We start from the raw sequence: 18,624 nt of genomic DNA, 5'->3' as shown, positions 1-18,624 counted from the left end.
ATTGTGTAACGCTCACCTGATTCCCGCAGAGGCGCCGGTCTTGACTGGGTGAATGCCGTATCTTCAAAGGTGATGTGTAACACGCGGTTGGCTCTTTGGGCTGGACCTCTGTGCACTGCATGTCTGACTCGAAGAGTAAGATGTCTTGGGTAAGTGAACGCCGAGCTCTCCATCTGCCTCGGGGCAGGGTGCCGTAACCAGTTTCTTCACTGGATAAGGGTGCAGGCCTCTTGACCTCAGAGGACTGCTGTCCGTCGTTAACTGCACGAACGGTAAGTTCTGGGCACTTCAAATGTCTTAAAAGTCTTTTGTAATGATATCTCTTGTTTTGCAGGGTTCCGGCGATGGCGGATGGCGGGCTGATGAGAGTTGAGGATCGAACCCGCGTGAGAAATAGAAGCGCCTGGAAGCACGTAAGTAAGCGCTTGTAGCCTGCTTCACGATGCGCACTAACTGTCCCTTTTATCTTGCAGGTACAAGTTCGGAGCTTTAGAGAAGCTGAAGGGTGCTGGAATACCCACTGGATTCGGCGTGGGAAGGAGTAATGGCACGTGAGTAATAAAGTTGCCCAATGTCTTTAAACGCACCTTCACTTGTCTTTCAGATGCGGGATGCAGCGCCGAAGGCCTCCGGAGCGTGCGAAGAGCTGGTAAGCTTTTGTCTTTCAGATGCCGGAATGCAGTGCGAAGACCTCCGGAGCATGCGAAGAGTAGGTACGCCTTTGTCTTTCAGATGCCGGAATGCAGCGCGAGGCGTTGGTGACAGCCGATGGACCAGGTAAGAGATGCGCTGCCACTGAAGACCGTAGTGCTAACCTGTTCTTTCTTTGTCTTTACAGGTGCTGCTGAAGACTGGATTCCAGGATGGTAAGCCTTTGTTCCCTTAGGCCCAGGATCAGAAGCAGAAGACCCGATGAGCGTTCTGCTGCAGAGAATGCAGAATAACGCAAAGCAAGATTCATCCATCGGGTGTGGTTTAAATAGCCTCCTGTAGTGCTTAGGTGTCTCCTTCCACAGCCACGCCTAGGTAAGAAAAGAGTTCCTGCTTTCCAGAAGAGTTCCAGTGTTCTGAACCTAGGGAGTGGCTCCTGCCCCACCCAACAGGAAAAGTAGTCCCAAACAGAAGAGGATCAGGGGTTCAACTGGCAGGTAAGTAAGCAGCATGGTCTGCTGCAGGTAAGTCCACCCAAGCATTATGAGCCCGGCGCTTCCAGCGCTGGGACTGGGCATCTTTATGAGCCTGGTGCCACTGGCGCCAGGACAGGGTCCAAAAGGTCCCAATTGGGACTGGCTGGCACTCGGAACCGGGGTTATGGGTCTGCTTCCAAGGGAGTCGGGCAAGTCCTGATCTTTTGGAAGCAGAGATCATGACAAATTGACTTCTTCCAGCTACTACACTGCTGGTGTTGGTTCACATTAGGAGTACTCATCATTGCTCCTTGCCCCTTCCTCATCTCAGTTCTTGTTCCTTTTTTGATTTTCTGATATTGAGGAACAGTAAAATTGGCAAGTTGTTGAAGAACTGGTACGTCAACCTGCTGCACATTCATTGTAGGAATTGTGTTTACCTCAGATGCCCGATGCACACAGTGCCAGTCCTAAACCAGCCAACAAGTCACACTTCAGGGCTTCAAACCAAGTTATTGGCAGCCATCCAATCAGGTTGGCCCCAGAAAACCTCAAAACATTCTGCACAGCCTACATTGTGTATTGGCATGTATGAGGCCAGGTAATGCTCTAAACCAGACAAAACCATTATAGAGTGTGCAGGGCTGAACTCAGTGAGCCATGTGTGCAAAGGCCAGTTTAGGATTTGCCTGATGGTTGTTGGGCAGAATTCTCAAAAATGTGCTAATTCCCTTCACCTTAGAGACCCCAGCAACTTTGCTGGATTTTGAGGACTTGATTTTTTTACCTGGCGAGAGAGTGTGACCCTTTTTTCCACTCATGTATTTTGGTATGTTTTTTAGCTCTATTTTTTCTTTGGTTTTGGAGTTTAAACAACTCCATAGGCGGCATCTTTTCATTTGTGTCACACAGCACCCTGATAAAATGGTTGGCAGTAGTCTAAAACATAGTTTAGACATATTTTGAATGGAAGTCCCTATATAAACACTTAGAGAAAACGAGGCGCAAAGTCTTTACATGGGAGCATCCATTTTGTGATTTCAGGCAGCCTCCTCAGCTCTGCCTTTGCGGCACTAAACAAGCAGCAAAAGCCCCCTACTGGGAGCTTTTGATTACTGCAGCCAGAGCAGAGCTGAGGAGGTTGCCTTCACTTTGATTTTACGTTTTCTGTGCTCCCCAATCCCAGGGAAGCACAGAAAACGTAAAATGAAGGCAAAAAGCCGAGGCGCGGCAATTTAAAAATACAACATTGTTGTATTTGTGATTGCCCTGGTTGGAAAACCACAGAAATCATGAATACAACAACGTTGTTATTCTGACAGCGGCAGCTTTCGCGTGGAGTCTCCTGGGCTCCCCCAACCCTGAGGGAGTCCAGGAGACTCCAAGCGAAAGCTGCCACATTCAGAATAACAACGTTTTTGGATTTGTAAATATTGCAGCATTTACAAATACAAAAACATTGTATTTCTCACCGCGGCAGCTTTTGCTTGGAGCCCCCTGGACTCCCTCAGGGTTGGGGGAGCCCAGGAGACTTCCCACGAAAGCTGCTGCAGTGAGAAGCACTGCAGCATTTCAAAACATCTGTGTTGTGTTTCTGTGGAAATCGAACCTTGTTGTGTTTCTGCCTGCAGCGGCTTTCCCTTTGGGGCTCGCGGGCTCCCCGAGGTGGAGCCCGAGAGCCCCAAAGGGAAAGCTGCTGCAGGCAGAAATACTGCAGCATGGAAACACAACCGAGCCCCGGAGACCCAAAGTGATAGCCACGGCAGGCAGAAACATAACGCGGTTGCGTTTCAAAAACGCTGCGGTTTTTCTTTCTAAGTTTCTCAGGCTCCTCCGGCTCCGAGGAGCCTGATGAACTTAGAAAGAAAAACCGCAGCGTTTTTAAACACAACAACGTTGTATCTATGTTTGCGGTAGCTTCAGCTTGGAGCCCAAGGGGCTCAAGGGGCTCCAAGCTGAAGCTACCACAAACATAAATACAACGTTTTAAAAGCTGCGGTTTATTTCTACGTTTTCCTCCAGCCCAGAAAACGTAGGGAAAAAAAACACTGCCAGTGCTTATTTTAATTAAAGAAATTAGCACTTACCGAGATGCAGCTGCAGCTTTCCTGCCTGCAGTCTCTGGTCTCCGTCCTCAGAGTCTGGCACCAATTAAGCAAAAGCCACCCAGTGGTAGCTTTTGTTTACTACAGCTGGCTGGCTTTTGCTTCATTAGTGCCGCAAAGGCAAGCACAGGCGGCATCCATTTCACAAAATGGATGCCTCCTAGTGCTTCCCATTGTAAAGTTTGATCTTAGTTTGCTTAATACTTTACATAGGGACTTTAAAAAATATATTTTTTAGATTTTTTTTTATTATTGGCCATCTTTTTGGCCAATAATATTTCTGACCGAACCATTCCTTTAAATACCTTTGCTGGGATAAACTACAGTTTTCAAGAGTAAGTAAAGTGAAATTGACTAGTAAAGTCTGTTAAATTCCTAGACCCAGCACACCCTATCTTACAATAGAATGAAGTAGCGGTTACTTAGTATCCCCCTGTGTCTAGATACTTATGTAGCAGTCAAATGCTACTCTTTCCTCTCCGAATGGCTGGTGGCAGTTGTTTTACAACGAACTGTCATGATTTTTCCCGACTGTGAACTATTCGTAGCTCCGGTAACGTTAAATCGCGGGAGCCATGTTTTTCAAGATGCCGTCTGAGCCCCCTCTGTAAAAACCAGTTCCAGTCGTCTTTTATCACCATTTCTTTGAGGAAAGGTCCTTCTAGAGTTATCTCTGCGCGCCAAACCTAATTTGGTTCCTTTGCCTTTGGCGGGTTTAAGGAGTGAAGACCGCCTCTGGTCAAGACAAGTGTCTGGGGTGGGCAGGAAGTGATGGAGGTGCCCTGAAACTCCCTGTGCTTCGTCTCCTAGGAGACCCAAATGCACTCTCTGATGATTGGCTGGCTGACTGTCCGGCAAGCACAGCAATCTGGCTCGGTGAGTGACAGCTAGGCTGGAATGAATGGGAGAGAACTGAATAAAAGGCAAGTCTCTTGGCTTGTAAGGCAGAGTCGACCACTGGAACGAAAGAACCGAAGACGAGCTTGAAGAGAACGGCTGCTGCAACACCTGGACCGTTGGTTTGGCTGGTGAAGCCAAGTTCACCTAGACAGAGAAGCCCTGCACGGATGACTTCTCCCTTTGAGTTTGTGGGACCAATCAACTCAACAGTAAGCCACCTGGATACCTATCTCGGAGCTGGTTGCATTTTCCTCAGTGTGCTGCAGGAAACGGATAACCAGGGAGAGGGACACCAGCTTTTGTGCGTTACTTAGAGCCACCGGAATTGAAGTTTGCCAGTTGCAAGCTTTTTGATTAGTCCCAGTGCAGTGCAGGAGTGCCACGACATCCTCCCTCTTGTCCCCACGACTGAGGCCCAGGAACAGCGAGATCTACAGGAACTGCCAGGAACAGAAGTCATCAGCTGCGTCCTTTTCTTTATTGTAAGGTACTGTGAAACGAGACTGAGTTGCCTCTCGCTGTGAAAGTGCTTGAAACCTTTGCAACTTGCAGGCCTAATCCGCTTGTGACCCAACATATGATTATTCTTTTTACAGACTACTTCTGAGAACTTGTGAAGAGACTTTACCGTTTACTTGCCATAACCGCTTTTTCCTATCCAAGACTTTAGTCCATTGACTTTGGCCTAGCCTATTGAATTGAATTGACTCTTCTGGTGAACTCAAAATATCTACACTGTCTAAGAATAATTGTAACCTTTCACGTTCTAATAACGGTTGCCTTTTACTCTTCTTGAAAAGTATTCTGAAATAGTATTGAAGTATATTTTGTGTTATATAATTGCCTCCTTCTTATGAATGTTTTATAACTGACAGATAAATAAATTAATAAGTATTCATCAAAGAAACCTGGAGTATAACAATTTATTTGAACACCTGTGATTGTAGCCCTCTGTGTAACATCATTGCTGCTCACTTTTCCCCTCTTGTGATAAGCCTGGCTGCTCAGCTCTGCTACCAAAACTGTGTAGTACAGACTTATACCAAAGGTTGGTTTGCTTACACCTGTATTCCTAGTTTCTTGTAGTGGTCCCAGAGGGTACTGCATTAAAACTTTTCCTAACTATTGTTTCCCCAAACAAGTACCTGCTTGTGAAGCAAAAAAGCGGAGAGCAGGACATAAATAGTAGGATCGCAAAAAAGGTACATTGGGCTTCTAATGTGGTATATATGCTTGCAACCCTGTTGTAGCCAAAACGAAATCAGTTACCAGCAGCATACTTCCCAAAACCAACATCTGGTGATAAAATAACCATGGCCAAAAATTGTTTGCTTAAAAAGCAGCCCTGTACTGGGAGCTATCCATGATAAACTTTACTTAATTTCTTTTTAAAAGGGGGTTGCAGTGCCAGTAGAAGTATCTCTTTCCACAAAGAGAGGTCTGAGATTGTGAACAATGGAAGGAACATTCTAAATGCTTAGTGTTCACTAATAAGAGACCTCTGAATCCCTAAAAACAAAATCCTGCCATAACACCTCAGATTATAACTCATTAAGGAAACAGCAAGTGAACCAGCCATAAAAAAAGGCCAATGTTATAGGGACATTTTCCTCTGAGATGAAGTTTAAGACTTTCAACCCCACACGACCACTGTCTTATCAGTTCAGAGTGGTTGTGCAAGTGCCATCACAATGAACTAAATCTGAAGTTTAAGGTACAGTTGTGGGCACTGGTACATTGAGATTTTATGGCATGCTTCATTTTGTGAGACACATAGATACCACAAAACGTTTTCAGTTTTCCTAGATGTCCATGAATTATAACGCTTCCATCATGTAATCTCCTTTGCTGGCAACAGTCTGTGAAGTAAAAATAATTTTTAGGACATTTTGTACATTTTCATTGATTCCCCTCTATGAATATTATTTGAAAAAGGTGGAAGCTATAATACTATACGGACTTGACCTTTGTCTTGTAGATCTCGATGCTTTCCTAAACAAATTGCAAGCGAGGATTTGGAAGTCTACGTTGTGTCTCCCAAATTATCTACCTAACGCCATTTTAAGACATGAATTGGGTTTAAATTCTTTAGCATCACGTTACAATTGGAGACTCTTAAATACCTATATGAAAATGTGTTTTCCACCTTCAAACTCCATCTATGAAGATTTTTCATTGATGATAATTATATCTCAACTAAAATCCATTGAACTCTTCCAAAAACGGATCTTCAAGCTGCTGTCCCAGATTAATATCTTGCCTGAAGAATTACAATGGAAATGGCGTCTTGCTAGAAAAAGAATTTTCCTAAACAATTGGGCCCCGACATCAGACCTAATTTCGAAGTATTAATCATTTTCTGAATATGCCTGCTTCAGACATAAGCAATATCCTCGCTTGCAATATTTATCGCTTTTCCCCTGTGCAACTTCTCACACACTATATATTTGATTTTGTCTTGATCTACTCCATACTAAATCTAGAACAAAGTTCTGATCGGTACAATCAAACTTACATGACACCCTTACTTGTCGATTCTGTAAAAATGAACAGGCAGAAGAAACATTAAAACATCTTTTTCTGTTTTGCACGCACTTTGAAGCAGAGCGACTTAACATCTTGAAAGCCTTCCACCATGCAAACACGGTTACAGGAAGAAATCTTGTGTGGGCTACTTGCATGTGGGGAAGTTGTAATTCCATCATTCTAACAACTATACGCTTTCTTAAAATCATTGAATCTGCTCTCACTGTATAAAGTTCCAAGAAAGGTTACAAAAGCGAAACTTACTTATTAGTCAAAAAAGAGATACAAGATTGGATCCTGTTGTGGAAACAAAAATATACTTTTGTGTTCCTATTAGAAATGTTATGTCGGTTTTTACTTATGTTGTATGTCTACATATTTTATATATAGGCAAGCAATTAAGTCTCTTTTTTCGTTTTGCTATTTTTAAACCAATTTTAAATAAGCTGTTTTCTCTTTTCATGTATGTGATAGCATTTTGATGTTGACATTAACTAATTGTAAGAAAAAAGTTTTTTTTCTTTTTTGTAAAGGTGTGTAAGCACTAAAAATAAAATAAAAAAATAAATTAAAAAAAAGTAATTCATTAATTTAGAAAGCTTCATTGCAATTTGATTAAGAAAGGTTAATGATGCAGGTTTTTGATGTTTTTCAGGTTCACCAATTTCCATTAGTAGTCCAATGCCTAATCCAAGTTTTTTGGGAACACCAATGCAAGGTACTTTTCTCCAATAAATTACTTTGAATATTTAATTTGTTATGTTTAAATGCTGATTTCATGTTTAAGAGAATTTCTTTTCTTTTTATCTCAGGTTTGCAAACGCCTAGTGTTTCTACTCCTGCCTATCATATGGGGACTCCTGGGCAACCCTGTGTTGCGCCTTTGGGTATTGGTGGCATGACAAGTCCTGAAATAGTCTTCTCTGGAAAACACAATGGCATTTGCATATACTTCTCTCGAATTATTGGGTGAGTTGCACATTTGAATAAAAGACATGCTACTTGGAAAAGAAAAAGTACAACATAGTCTTCAAGTCTTTATGGGGAGAGAAGTTCCTGGCACGCACATAGCTAAGGTGTAGCCCACTGTATTTGTAGATCAAAGTGGGATAAAATGTCATAGCAACAAAAGATTCACCATTATTTATATACAGGAGGAACAATGCTCTTTTGCATTGTCCGCCATCCAGCCTGGTGAGGGTTTTCTTTACTTAATAAAGCAGTGTTGAACTATGGCTCTGTGTCTGCCTCTTCTGTCTGTTCTACCACGTCCCTCTATCTTCTCTTGGTGCAGAACATGGCCAAAGCCAACTATCAAAGTGCAGCATTCCAATAGGTAATTAAGCATACACCACCCCAAGCTACTGGATGTTTAAAGGTGTTCTAACCTTTTCAGGGAATAATCCCTCAACTGCCAAAATTACCCAAACCCAGTGGCGCAATGTTACTCTCCGGAAGAGCAGGAAGTCGTTGGTCAGTACTCCAGATGATATGATTGCAGTTATTAAGAAATACATTCCCAAAACCAGACAAACGTGCTGCATTTAGCCCCAAACGTTTGTAGGGCCTAGAAAAACAATAGTGCAAAACCAGCAGGTGGAACATCATTATGGCTATCTGTACGGCACCGTCTTCTTCCAGACCCCTCACCCCAGTCTCCTCCTTTTCGATAGGCGTCTCCTGTGTCTTATGAACTTCCTTCCTTCTCCCGCTCCTCCTTCCTCCTCTTCTCTGGCTACTATGCCACCCCTGCCCACCCTCAGGCCGCTCTACCACCTCGGCTGGGTGTACCTCAAGCCTCTACCCCACCCTGATGTCTTCCAAATATGGTAATCTGTGCCGTGTCACTACTCTAAACTCTCGCTGAGCTGTCAAACACTCCTCTGACATCTGCCACCTCCACAAAGAACTTGACCTGATTGTCCTCGCTCTCAATGAGACATGGTTCACAGTGAGCTCTGTCATGAGTTTTAGCACTCTCCTTCCTGATAGCTACAAGACCCTCTCCGAGCCCAGAATCAACCGGCCTGGCAGTGGAGTAGCTTTCATTTTTCCTGAGTGGGTCCTTGCTTCTGTCATTCCAACGCAGGCCTATTCCTCCTTTGAATGCCTACTCTGCAGGGTCTCTCTCATGGCTTCTCTCTGATTGTGGCCACCATGCCAGGTTGCCCTCTTTCTTGAGTGGGCTGGCCTCTCCTCTTCTATCCTTGCCTCTCCCTCTCACCTTCTCCTCTGAGACCTCAACATCTACCTGAATGCTTCTAATCCCCCCTCTGGGCTCTTTCGCAACCTCTGCAACACTCTATCTACTCTCTGGTCCGACACACTCTACCAGATACACTTTGGTCATCCCCCTTACTAACCCTCCCACCACTGCTGCTTTCCTCTTATCTGAAACTATTTGGCCCTCTGTTTAAGTCCATCCCAGCACTACCACCTACCTTCTTGGTCATTCGTCCCATGGAGCGTGTGTCAGTGGATGCCTTTGCCTCTACTTTCTCTGCTCCTCCTACTCCGTCTGACTCGCACTCTGACAAAGCCCTCTCTAACCTTCATTTTTCTATCTCCAACACTCTGGAGATCTTTGCCCCTGCCATGAAAATCCGTCTGAAGCTTATGTCCAAGTGCAAATCTTGTTATGACTCTGACCTCGCCGCACTGAAACGCAATTGCAGGGTGGCTGAGAGGAAGTTGAGGGCTTAGGGAGCATCCTCTGGCAAGCTGACCTGCCGCCTGCTCCAAAGGTCGTGTTGACTATCTGTCCTGTCCAAGAAAAGAGCCCACATCCAAGACGTGTCTCTGCAGCCTCTAACCACACGGCCAAACTCTTTAAAATCTGCAAGGAGCTGGCCAATCCTTTTGTAGTCACAATCTCTACTGTTCCCTCCCAAGCCCTCTGTACGGCTCTGGCTTCTCACTCCACCGTGACAACTCAGGGCATCATTTCCCCTCTCTCCTCCTGCTTTCCCTCTACCTCTTTGGGCCCCCCTCTGGCCCGCTCTCCCTCTCCTCCTCCTTTCTCGTCTTTTTCTCCGACAACACATGATGTTTCTAGAGGTCCGATCTATGAGATGGTCGTCCAAGCAGGTGCTCCCTGCTTCTCCAGAACCATCAAGGACCACATCGACACCAACGCTCCAGCCTTGGCTGATTTCTGCCGTCACTCTTTTGCCACTGGTGCTTTCTTCTCTCTCATCAAGCGCACCCTTTTGCACCCCCTCCTTAAGCCTTCAGCCGATCCTACCTGCCTGGAAAACTACTGCCCAATCTCTATCACTCCTTTACTGGGCAAACTCCTGAAAAATCTGGCCATTTCCCAGCTTTCTCATCAACTAATCGGTTGGTTTCCTCCACAACCATCAGTCTGGCTTCAGAGCAGCCAGAGGCATGGAAACTGCTCTCCTGAACACCCGAGAACATCTGCACTCTAATCTTGACTCCAGCCTTCCATCCGTCCCCATCCTGCTTGACCTTTCCTCTGCTTTTGACATGATCAATCACGCCATCCTGATCAATAGAGTCTGCGAGAACGTTGGCATCACGGATCTGGCCCTGGAATGGTTGCCCTCCTTTCTTCTGGACTGACCCTCTCAGGTCCAACTAGGGTCCATTCTCTCCACCACCTCTCTCTCTCCACATGGTGTTCCCCAGGGTTCTAACCTCTTACCCTGGCTCTTCAATGTCTACTTGGCTCCTTTTGCCCACAGGATCTCCACCTTCGCCTGCAACTTTGTTATGCGGATGACACCCAACTCTTTCAGGCTCCCCTCAACCTACTCTCTTCTTCAGCTCATTCCCAATGGTCTGGCTGCGATTCAGGATTGGTGCGCCTCCAAAAATCTCTGCCTTAATGCCAGTAAGCCTGAGATCCTTCTGGTTCGGTCCCCTGCTCCTGCTTTCCCTCTCTCACGCTGGCCGCCCTCTTGGGTTCTCTTCCTTCGCCTTCCTGTGAGACAAAAATCCTTGGTGTCATCTTTGACTCCACTCTCTTGCCTTCGCTCCTCACATCACAAACCTTGCCAAGAAAGCGGACTACCAGCTGCACCTCCTCAGAGATTTTCTTCCTTTTCTACTTTCCCCCAGAAGCTAATTGTCTCCAGAGCCCTGGTTCTCTCTAGGCTGGACTACTGCAACAGCCTTTTTCTCAATCTGCCGTCCTCTATCTGCCCACTTCAACCAATCCAGAACAGGACAGCAAGACTTATCCTTGGCGTCAAGCCCAGGGACCGTATCTCTCCGGCCCTGAAATCTCTCCACTGGCTCCCGGTGGCTGCAAGGATAAAGTTCAAGAGCCTCTGCATCCTCCACAAGGCCTTCTGGGGCCCACATTACATTCAACTCTCGCTTCCAAAATACCTTTCTTCCTGAGCCCTTCATTCAGCTACTTCCAATTCTCGAATGGTCAGACACTTCTCCAAGTTGATAGTGCGGGTAGATCTCGCTCCTCTGTAGGTGCTTCCCTCTGGAATGGTTTAGCTGCCCCTCTCCAATTTTTCTTTTATACTTGGTATTATTAGCCTTTATAAAGAGAACAAGCCATTTTGCAATGTAATGAACAGTCTAAGTGTAACACACTTCAGCAGCAGCAGTCTAAACCTCCTGATCTCCTCCCCTCTCCCTTATCCCCTCCCTATCCACCACCCCACCAACCATCCCGCCACCTCCACCCTCCTGCCTACCTAAACTCTTGATTCACGGTGCGCATTTATTTTATCAAAGCCTCACAGGTGGAGGTTCTCGTAGTGTCTGTATAGAACAATTGCCTGCACCTCTCCAGGTCTTTCCCCGTTTCCCCCCCACTCCGTACTTTCATTGGGTTAAGCCGTGTGATTGCCTTCCTCCAGTCCCCATTTGAGCAGTAAGGCACCCCATTCAGCCTCAAATTCTTCCATTCTATCATTTACTACTGCAGTAACCCTTTCCATTATCATATTCTGCACTTTTCCTTCCCAAACCACTTTCGTGGGGAGCGTTCCATTCTTCCAACCTTGAGCTATGGTCCGTCTCCCCGCTAACATAGCTTCCCACATCTCGGGAAGTCTATATTCGTCCCTGTCCTTTTGCGGAAGTCCTAGTAGCAACTGCATTGGGTCCAGGTCCAACTCTATCCCCGTGATCTCTTCCATCCAGCTTAACACCTCTTTCCAAAATGCTTGTACTTTGGGACATCTTCACCACATGTGGGCCAGGGTCCCCCGGTCTGCCCAACCCCTAGGGCACATAGGAGATGCTCCTGTTAACATTTTGGACAGTTTCACCGGGTCACTGTGCCACCCCATTAGCATTTTAAAATTGTGCTCTATCATGGAGGTAAACAATCCTCCCTCGAAGACCACTCTGTATAAACGTGTCCACTCATCCTCTGGGATCTCTTCACCCACCAATTCCACCCAAAACCTCTGGAATGTTTGCCTCCCCTATAGACAGTGTCGTTCATAGCTTTATACAATTTGGACAGTACGCCCTTCCTTGTTACGGATTGGTCCAGGACTTTTTCCACAGCTATTAGTTCTCTAGTTGCCCCTTTACCCGACTTTATATCCGTCAGGATAACCTTAATTTGGATTGAGTCTCCTCCAAGCACATCCTGCACCTTAGCCCAGTCTTAGAAGCATCCACCCTCAAACAGTTGTCCCACCCTCCCAAGCCCTGCATCCGGCCACCGTTGTGAGTGGGCGAATCCCTGGTGTCCCTACTTAAGCGGCGGCCCCCATAATGATGACATGGGGGAGGGTCACGAAGTATAACCTTGAGTTTCTCTGGATTCCCGCCAGACTGACTAAAAAGCTCCCAGTGTAGGGTGGAATCGAAGGCGCTCTTGTTACCGCTCAAAGCGGGGACCAAAAATTGACCCCAACTTTCACAGGGTGTGCGTCCAGATCTTCTAGGTAGGTCCAGTAGGTCCTCAGTTCTTCCCTCATATGTTCTAATATCCCCCTGATTTGCGCGGCTTTATACTATACCCGTGTGTCTGGGAACGCAAATCAACCCCTTGGCCCTTGGAAGGGTAAGGGTAGCCATTTTCACCCTTGGTGTCTTGTTTCCCCATATAAACATTTTTATGGAGGTTATCCTGCTGTACCATGTCAATATCAAAAGGTGCCACCCATTTAGGTCGGCCGTCAGCTGAACGCAAAAGGGATTATAATTAGCCGTCACCACCTCCTCTAAATTCCTTGTTACCCAGATGCCCAGGTATTGAATGCTCCTTTGATTAACTGTCATGCCTAGATAGCTTTCATGCCTAGGGAGGGACTCTGTTCCAGTAGCGGCAGGATAGCAGATTTTCTTACATTAATTTTGAGGCCGCATTCCGCAATCTGTGCCATTAGAGCTGGCAGGGAGACCTGAACATTTGTAAGATAGGCCAGTATATCGTCGGCAACCAACATTTTGCATTAAATTTCACCCCTGCTATACCCTTGATTCGGTAATTGGTTCAAATTGCTATTGCCGGTGTCTCAATAGTGAGGACGTACAACAGTGGGGAAAGGGGGCATCCCTGCCTGGTACCTCTTGTAAGTTTTGAAGTTTCAGTAAGTCCTCTGTTTATCTGAACCCTTGCACTAGGCCTGTTATACAGTTCTGCCACCCATTTCAGAAAGTTGGTTCCCAATCCCATCCTTCCCTGGACCTTCATCACGAAGGGCCACTCAACCCTGTCGAAGGCCTTCTCTGAGTCCGGCGCCACTAGGCATGCATCCAGGCCTCCCAACTGTGCCCCATGAATCAAGTTGATGGTCTTTCTGATGTTATCCGACCCTTGTCTTCCCCCTAATAAATCCTACTTGATCCCCCCCATGCACTAGAAGTGGCATCCCCTTCTCCAGCCTTGTTCCCAGGACCTTTGCCAGTATCTTCACATCCCCATTGAGCAGGGAGCTGGGCCTATAAAAATAGCACTAAGTGGGGTCCTTCCCCTCTTTTGGGATTGCAACAATAATTGCTGCCATCATCGTGGGGGGTAGGGGTTCACCTCCCAGACCTACATTGAATAACCTTGCCAGGAATGGGGCTAACTGGGACTTGAATAATTTGTAAAATTTATCGTAAAACAGTCTTCCACACGGGCAGTCCCCGATTTCATCCCAGTGATGGTGTGCAGGACTTACTCTACAGTCATGGGGTTCTCAAGGTTGTCCGCCATCTCTTTGTGGAGCCCTGGGATTGGTAGCCTAGGCAAGAACTAGTCCATTAGTGTCTCCTCACCTCCCAATCTGACGATTATAGGGTACTGCAATATTTTACAAATTAATTCCTGATGCTCTCGACATCGTATAGGCACTGAGTTTCCATGTCTTAATAGTCCCTATGGTGGTTCTCTTCCTCTCCTCCCGCAGTCTCCAGGCCAAGATCTTATCTGCCCTGTCCCCCTTCTCGTGGTATTTCTGTTTTAGGAACAGGAGTTTTTTTTCCGTATCCTTTGTCGGGGTGGCCTTCAATTGTGTCTTATACCGGTGGACTTCTTCCGCCTTGGCAGGCAAAATATACTGCCCTTGGGTACCTCGCGGTTGTATCTGTTCTATTTTTTCTACGGATCGTAGCCTCCCTCTCCTGCCATTTCTCTGTTTTTCTTGGAGCCTATTCTCATCAGGTTCCCCGAATAGTTGCCTTGAAACCATCCCAAATTGACTGGGTCCCCACCTCTCCTGTATTATTGAAGAGGAAGTACTCTTTGATTCCCCTAAGCAGTTCCTGTTGCACCTCTTTGTCTTTCAGTAAGAAGTAGTTACATCTCCAGTTTCCCTGGGCACCCCTCAACCCCTCCATGTCCACTAAGATGTTAACCCATAGTGTGGTCTTACCATGGGATGGGGACTAACCTATATTGCAGGATCTTTTCTTTGAAGGTCAAGTCTACCAGGACCAGGTCACTACGTGAGAAGGAGTTGTGGACCGGTGAATAGAAGGTAAATGGCATGTCCCCTTTCTGGTATCGGGTGAAGGGAGTCACATAGGCCCAATACATCATTGACATCTTTAAAGCGGTCTGAATCCCCATGGTTCGCCCTGATCATTTGTCCCTTCCCCATCCTCTTAACGTCCCTTAGTGGATCCAACACCATATTGAAGTCCCCTCCCAACACAAGATGGCCTTCAACAAATCAAATTAGTTCATACCTGACCTCCCAGGATTCACATTGATGCACATTTGGTGCGTAAACTGAACCAATCGTAATCTTAACACCATGTAATTGACTCTTTGCAAACACGTACCTCCTATTGGGGTCGGCCAGAGTGGAGTCTTCCTTGAAGCCCAGCCTGTTTGAGACTAGGGCCGCGACCCTCCCTGCCTCTTCAAGACATCGGAGGCCACAATCACCTCCCAGGAACACAGTTTGGCCTCCCCTCCTCTCTTCCAGTATGTCTCCTGGATACATATCCAGTTTAGGTTAGCCCTTTTAATCTCCCGGAGTACTATAGACCTTTTGGATGGTGAATTGAGGCCCCGGATATTTAGGGAGCCAATACAAATCTCAATAACCTATCATATCATACCTTGGCCAGACATCACTTTTCCCACAGCACCACACTACACCTCTCCTCCCCACCCCTCCTCTGAGACAAAACCCTGCTTGGAACCCTTTTAACTGGGCCCCTACACCGCACCTTCTTTTAAGTACGTTCATTCCCTGAAAAGTAACTGCCCTCTCCGTGCCCCCTCCCACCCCTATGGCATCCAACCCAGCCCGGATCCGTCTCCTCTGGCGGGATTGAATTGCCAGTGGACTTCATCAAATAAGGACCAGCTCAACTAAGCACTCTAATTCAAGCCCACGTCTTTTGCCCTCCTTCCCAACATCACCAGTTCACCCGTTAACTCTCCCCTACCCCCACTTGTGTTATACATTGAGAACCAGAACCATACCTCCCGGCATGTCCCGCTGACTCAAAAGGGACCTGCCTGAGGGTACCCAAGCTTCCTGTATTTTCTGGTGCATGGAACTTTACGTCTATTTGGACCTTTTATACACCATTGCCTGTCCTCTGGGCTCTTTCCCTCATCAGCCTTTTTTTTGTCCGTCTCCTTCCATTAACTCCTCCGTGACCCTTCTTATATTGTCCTCGGTCACCAGTTTGTAGCTGTAGCCCTCCACTTCAAAGGATGTTGAGAAGGTGAATCCCCATTGGTATCTCAACCACTTCTGGCTGAGCCACTGCCGAAGAGGGGAGCATAGGTGCCTCTTTGCCAGAGTAAGTGCAGACAGGTCTTGGTAGATCGCCACCTTCATGTTACCTAGAGCACCCAGCCCCATCGTCTTATGCAGAATTTTTTGTCTATATGGGTAGTTTCAAGCCTGGGTTTGTCCATGTTCTCATCGTCTAACAACGTCTTCACCACCTCATGGATGGTTCGCCTCAGGTCTCTTTCCGTTTCGCCTTCCTTCTCTGGGATCCCAAAAAATCTCAAGATACTTCTTCTCTCCCAGTTTTCGAAGTCATCCATCTTTAGGGCTACCTCGCCTTCCCTTCTCTCAAGCTCTGCCAACCTCATGTCCATCTGAGTTTCCAACATTTCGAGGGAGGTCTGGTACCACCTGTAGCCTCTCATCCTTACTATCGATCCCAACATTTATTCTGTCCACTTTTCCGCCAATGTATGCCCTCATTCCTCTGATCTCTTCCAAAAGGGAGGCAATATCTCTCTTGGTGGACATGGCGTCGCTTCCTGCCTCCGACATGATGGATCGGGACTTTTCACTCTCCAACTTTGCTTTCTGGTATTAGAACTGTCCCAATTTTGTTTGCAGTCCATATGCGGGTTGGGGCACTGTTTTGTATGTTTGGGGCGTGCCTTGTTCCAAGCTCCCTTAATGATGATCCCGCCCTATTTCTGGGCCCGCTATGCTCACCGTCGGGGGGGGGGGGGGGAGGGAGAAATGGCAGGGGGGGGTGGATGAGTCCTCACTCCGTCGCTGGTTCTCTCCACTATTCCCCGCCCCGCAGTCCGGGTTCCTTTGGTGGTTGTGATGGTGGGAGGTCGTAGGACAAGATCCCCTCCCTCCCTTCCTTCCCCTCCTTGAGTCGGAAGATCAACTGCCTGCTCCAGCGTTGTCTGAGTGTAAATCATCAGCTGGTGTGGGTCCTCTCTATGGCTGGCAAACGCCCCAGGTGAGGGTCGTGGGGGGCCTCACCTTGACCCGATTCACTTGATTCCTCTGTGGCGAGACCGGGAGGGAGGGAGCAGCTTCTGTTCTGACCCTCCCCCTCGTGATATCCTCACCTCATGCTGCCCAGCTGGTGTCACCTGCTGGTGAGGGGTGCAGAGGGAGCCCTCCACGAGGCAGGCATACGCTCCAGGTCCAGGTGTAGACCTGTGGGCCCACACCTACGCTGGATCTTATTAGGCTGAGCTGGTCTCTCAGGTCTACTCCACGGCTCATCCCGGTCCAACCTGGGTCTGTCTCGCCCTACGTACTCCCCCTGCAGGCCTCTCTCCACTCTGGTCCTCCTCTGCTTCCCCCAATGCAGGGGGGGGGGGCTATATATCTCCCGCCCCGCCCCTTCACAGGGCCTCGGTGGGATATTTCCTTACGTGAGCCCTGTGGTCCTCCGCTCTTCGTTGGGAGGTTGGGTCCCCTCCTGGGTTCAACTGACCACAATCACCCCACTGTCTGAGGCGTCACTCTCACCTCTGACTGGGAGCTGGTTTAGTTGTAGGGGCCTGCTGCGCGGGCCAGGGACACCCCTTTTTCATGTGTTCCTTAGCTCCTGTGTTGTCCAATTCCGGCATCCCCCAGTATTTCAATCAGTCTCCCTCCTCCCCAACAAATTCTCCAACACAAATCACTGCGGGCTCTGGTTCTGTCTCCTTGAAATATTTCAATTCAGGGGGGCCCTCCCTCTCATTAGCCCAGGTGCGGGCTCCGTGCTCCCCTGCCCCAACGAATCAGTCATTTACATTTCTCAAGGCATGTGCCCAGGTCCTGTGCCATCTCCTCGCCTGTCGTATAGCTGGCTCTGCTTGGGCCTCAGCTCAGCGTCTCACTTTCTCCTTGCTGCTGTCACTCTCCCTGCGGGGAGCTCCGCGGCCTTCCTCTGGTCGCTTTGCAGGCTTGGGGTTCTCTGCCTCCACTGCTGCTGCTGCTGGTCTCCCCTACCCCCGGCGGACTGGCTTCACCACTCACGCCAGCCACCCAGGTGGCTGTTGTTGGGGGGGGGGGCCTCCTTTCTTCCTCGGCGGCGCTCCTGTTGATTGTTGAGGGGGTGGGGGGTCAGTCGATCATTTGGCCTCTGCAAAAACATAGATGAGCAGTCACAACCTGAGCCCTTAACCCTTAATTCCCTTAATCAAGAGCTCAAATAATACATCACCTTCATTCACACCTGACTTAACATTCATTGCGTGCTAACACTTAAGCTAAACCTAGCAATAGTTCCATCAGTGATCCAGCGCCCAGGTGACCCTTGCTCTCAACCAAACCTACTGTAAACTTGCCGAGACCTATGAGCAGCGTCTCCTAAGAACCTTTTTGCCAGCTGCAGGATCAACTACCAAACATCCAAGATCAGCGCAGTGGTCTGTACATTCTAGTGATCTATCTCCAGCTTTGTACATCCCCCTTAACACTTGCCTAACCTTGGGCCCTCCTCTCCCCTGAGTTCCCTCCCCACACTCCCCCACCCTGCACTTCTTGCTGCTGCACTTGCATGATCTCAATCTCACAAGGCCTAATAGGACTGGTATGCTTTTTTTTTTTATCTCCTTGTTCCCCTCCCTCCTTTTTTGTCTTGTGGTGCCTGGAGAAACATTGTGTATAGGTGCCTTGTAAATATGCAATAAATAAATACATTAAAAATTTAGATATTGAGAGAAAAGAAGTGTGGATAACAATATGCTCGGGTAAAGACACAGTTAAGCTTGAAACCCATGAAGTTAAAATGATGTGATACAGGAGAAAGTATTACTGTACGTCTGAATAAAGAGTGAGCAGTGGATAACAATACCCTAAGAAAAGGGGAAA

At 47.5% G+C, this 18,624-nt stretch overlaps 1 protein-coding gene across 1 annotated transcript in view; it reads left to right on the top strand.

Annotated features, from left to right (window-relative positions):
• The window catches only part of NUP155 (nucleoporin 155), a 1,628,423-nt gene that overhangs the window by 566,830 nt on the left and 1,042,969 nt on the right, over positions 1-18,624 (top strand). Inside the window, exons 17-18 of the mRNA XM_069627148.1 lie at positions 7,314-7,376; positions 7,471-7,627. Of these exons, the coding sequence (XP_069483249.1) occupies positions 7,314-7,376; positions 7,471-7,627 (220 nt within the window). The remainder of the gene's footprint in view (positions 1-7,313; positions 7,377-7,470; positions 7,628-18,624) is intronic.

The sequence above is a fragment of the Ambystoma mexicanum genome, chromosome 6p (assembly GCF_040938575.1).
Source record: "Ambystoma mexicanum isolate Mex_15411 chromosome 6p, UKY_AmexF1_1, whole genome shotgun sequence".
NCBI classification, from domain to species: domain Eukaryota; kingdom Metazoa; phylum Chordata; class Amphibia; order Caudata; family Ambystomatidae; genus Ambystoma; species Ambystoma mexicanum.
This window is presented reverse-complemented; position numbering and strand designations above follow the sequence as displayed.